The sequence below is a fragment of the Numida meleagris genome, unplaced genomic scaffold, assembly GCF_002078875.1.
Source record: "Numida meleagris isolate 19003 breed g44 Domestic line unplaced genomic scaffold, NumMel1.0 unplaced_Scaffold312, whole genome shotgun sequence".
Classification (NCBI taxonomy): domain Eukaryota; kingdom Metazoa; phylum Chordata; class Aves; order Galliformes; family Numididae; genus Numida; species Numida meleagris.
The window spans coordinates 129,076-132,614 of NW_018364548.1; the positions used below are offsets into that span (position 1 = coordinate 129,076).

General features: G+C 58.6%; 1 protein-coding gene across 1 annotated transcript in view; it reads left to right on the forward strand.

The window, feature by feature from the left end:
• The window catches only part of HSF1 (heat shock transcription factor 1), a gene marked incomplete at its 3' end in the record, with an annotated part of 95,596 nt that extends 92,093 nt beyond the window's left edge, over positions 1 to 3,503 (forward strand). Inside the window, 2 exon segments of the mRNA XM_021382923.1 lie at positions 1,876 to 1,941; positions 3,434 to 3,503. Of these exon segments, the coding sequence (XP_021238598.1) occupies positions 1,876 to 1,941; positions 3,434 to 3,503 (136 nt within the window).
• Positions 3,504 to 3,539: the final 36 nt, after the last annotated feature.

Consider the following 3,539-nt stretch of genomic DNA (forward strand, 5'->3'; position numbering starts at 1 on the left):
GAATCTCCCCGACCTGGACAGCAGCCTCGCCAGCGTGAGTAACCGCGGAGCTGCAGCGGCAGCCAGGGGAGCACGCTGCTGTCCCCGCTGCGGGGCAAGATGCGGCTCAGGGGGGGGGGGTTGCAAAAGGGGAAAGCCCAAACTGGGAGTTCTGGGGGCTGCAGCAATGCAGGGGCTGCTTGCAGTTGTGCAGGGGCTGCTTGCAATTGTGCAGGGGTTGTTTGCAGTTGTGTAGGGGCTGCTTGCAATTGTGCAGGGTTTGTTTGCAGTTGTGTAGGGGCAGGTTGCAGTGCTAGAGTCAGGTTGCAGTTGTGCGGAGGCAGATTGCGGCTGTGCAAGAGCAGATTGAAGTTGTGCAGGAGGAGATTGCAGTGCTAGAGTCAGGTTGCAGTGGTGCAAATGCAGATTGCAGCAGTGCAGGGGCAGCTTGCAGTTGTGCAGGGGCTGCTTGCAATTGTGTAGGGGTTGCTTGCAATTGTGCAGGGGCTGCTTGCAACTGTACAGGGGTTGCTTGCAATTGTGCAGGGGCATCTTGTAGTTGTGTAGGGGCTGCTTGCAATTGTACAGGGGCAGCTTGCAATTGTGCAGGGGCAGCTTGCAATTGTGCAGGGGCTGCTTGCAATTGTGCAGGGTCAGCTTGCAGTTGTGCAGGGTCAGCTTGCAGTTGTGCAGGGGCAGCTTGCAGTTGTACAGGGGCTGCTTGCAACTGTGCAGGGGTTGCTTGCAGTTGTGCAGGGGCTGCTTGCAGTTGTGCAGGGGCTGCTTGCAGTTGTACAGTGGCTGCTTGCAATTGTGGAGGGGCAGCTTGCAATTGTGGAGGGGCAGCTTGCAATTGTGCAGGGGCTGCTTGCAGTTGTGCAGGGGCTGCTTGCAGTTGTACAGGGGCTGCTTGCAGTTGTGGAGGGGCTGCTTGCAGTTGTGCAGGGGCTGCTTGCAATTGTGCAAGGGCTGCTTGCAGCTGTGCAAGAGCAGATTGCAGTGCTAGAGTCAGGCTGCAGCAGTGCAGATGCAGATTGCAGCAGTGCAGATGCAGATTGCAGTGGTGCAGATGCAGATTGCAGAGGTGCAGGAGGAGATTGCAGTGCTAGAGTCAGGTTGCAGTGGTGCAGATGCAGATTGCAGCAGTGCAGGGGCAGCTTGCAATTGTACAGGGGCTGCTTGCAGTTGTGTAGGGGCTTCTTGCAGTTGTGCAGGGTCTGCTTGCAGTTGTGCAGGGGCAGCTTGCAATTGTGCAGGGGCTGCTTGCAGTTGTGGAGGGGCTGCTTGCAGTTGTGCAGGGGCAGCTTGCAGTTGTGGAGGGGCTGCTTGCAGTTGTGCAGGGGCTGCTTGCAATTGTACAGGGGCTGCTTGCAATTGTGCAGGGGCTGCTTGCAATTGTACAGGGGTTGCTTGCAATTGTGCAGGGGCTGCTTGCAGTTGTGCAGGGGCTGCTTGCAATTGTGCAGGGGCTGCTTGCAATTGTGGAGGGGCTGCTTGCAGTTGTACAGGGGCTGCTTGCAATTGTGCAGGGGTTGCTTGCAGTTGTGCAGGGGCTGCTTGCAACTGTACAGGGCCAGCTTGCAATTGCACAGAGGCAGATTGCAGTGATGCTGGAGCTGAATGCTGTGCTAGAATCAGGTTGCAGCGGTGCACAGGCAGATTGCAGTTGTGCAGGTGCAGTTGCAATTGTACAAATGCAGGCTGCAGCGATGCAGATTGCAGGTTGCATTGGTAGAGTCAGATTGCAGCAGTGCAGGGGCAGATTGCAGCAATGCGGGATCAGAATGCAGTGGTGCAGGGTCAGACTGCAACAGTGTAGGGTCAGATTGCAGCAGTGCAGCGGTGCAGGGTCAGATTGCAGCAGTGTAGGGNTCCCCGACACCGTTCCTCTTGCAGCTCTTCAGCCCCTCGATGACGGTGACAGACATGAATCTCCCCGACCTGGACAGCAGCCTCGCCAGCGTGAGTAACCGCGGAGCTGCAGCGGCAGCCAGGGGAGCCCACTGCAGTCCCCGGTGCAGGGTGGGATGCAGCTGGGGGGGTGGGTTGCAAAAGGGGAAAGTCCAAACTGGGACTTCTGGGGGCTGCAGCAATGCAGGGGCAGCTTGCAATTGTGCAGGGGTTGCTTGCAGTTGTGCAGGGGCTGCTTGAAGTTGTGCAGGGGCAGCTTGCAGTTGTACAGGGCTTGCTTGCAGTTGTGCAGGGGCTGCTTGCTGCAGCACAGGGGCAGGTTGCAGTGCTAGAGTCAGGTTGCAGCGATGCAGAGGCAGATTGCAGCAGTGCAGAGGCAGATTACAACTGTGCAAGAGCAGATTGCAGTGCTAGAATCAGGTTGCAGTGGTGCAGGAGCAGGTTGCAGCAGTGCAGGGGCAGCTTGCAATTGTGCAGGGGCTGCTTGCAGTTGTGCAGGGGCAGCTTGCAGTTGTACAGGGGTTGCTTGCAGTTGTGCAGGATCAGATTGCAGCTGTGCACCACAGTGGTGCAGGGTCAGATTGCAGTGGTGCAGGCAGCGGTGCAGGGGCAGATTGCAGCAATGCAAGGTCAGGTTGCAGCCGTGCAGGGTCAGATTGCAGCAGTGCAGCAATGCAGGATCAGACTGCAGCGGTGCAGGGGCAGATTGCAGCAGTTCAAAGGAAGACTGCAGTGGTGCAGGGGCAGATTGCAGCAATGTAGGGTCAGACTGCAGCGGTGCAGGGGCGGATTGCAGCAGTTCAGAGGAAGACTGCAGATGTACAGAGGCAGATTGCAGCAGTGCATGGTGCAGGGTCAGATTGCAGCGGTGCAGGGTCAGACTGCAGCAGTGTAGGGTCAGACTGCAGCGATGCAGCAATGAAGGATCAGACTGCAGCGGTGCAGGGGCAAATTGCAGCAATGCAGGGCCAGATTGCAGCAGTGTAGGGTCAGATTGCAGCAGTGCAGCGGTGCAGGGGCAGATTGCAGCAGTGCAGAGGCAAGATTGCAGCGGTGCAGGGGCAGATTGCAGCAATGCAAGGTCACATTGCAGTGGTGCAGGGTCAGATTGCAGCAGTGTAAGGTCAGATTGCAGCAGTGCAGCAATGCAGGATCAGACTGCAGCGGTGCAGGGTCAGATTGCAGCAGTGCAGGGTCAGATTGCAGCCGTGCAGGTTCAGACTGCAGCAGCGCAGGGTCATATTGCAGCGGTGCAGGGTTAAATTGCAGCGGCGCAGGGTCAGAATGCAGCAATGCAAGGCCAGATTGCAGCGGTGCAGGGGCGGACTGCAGCAATGCAAGGTCAGACTGCAGTGGCGCAGGGTCAGATTGCAGCAATGCAAGGTCAGATTGCAGCAGTGTAGGGTCAGACTGCAGCGGTTCAGACAGGGCCGGTTGCTTTGCGCGCATTTCCATCCTTGCTCGGCGGCTCCTGGCGGCTGCGGCAGCACCCCGTGCTGCAGGTTTGCGGCGCGCACCAACCGCCCCGCTCCTCTCCCTGCAGATTCAGGACCTGCTCTCGTCCCAGGAGCAGCAGAAGCCCGCCGAGGCCGAGCCCAGCGCGGCAGACACAGGTACGCGGCGACGCGGGGACCCGGCCCTGCTCGGAC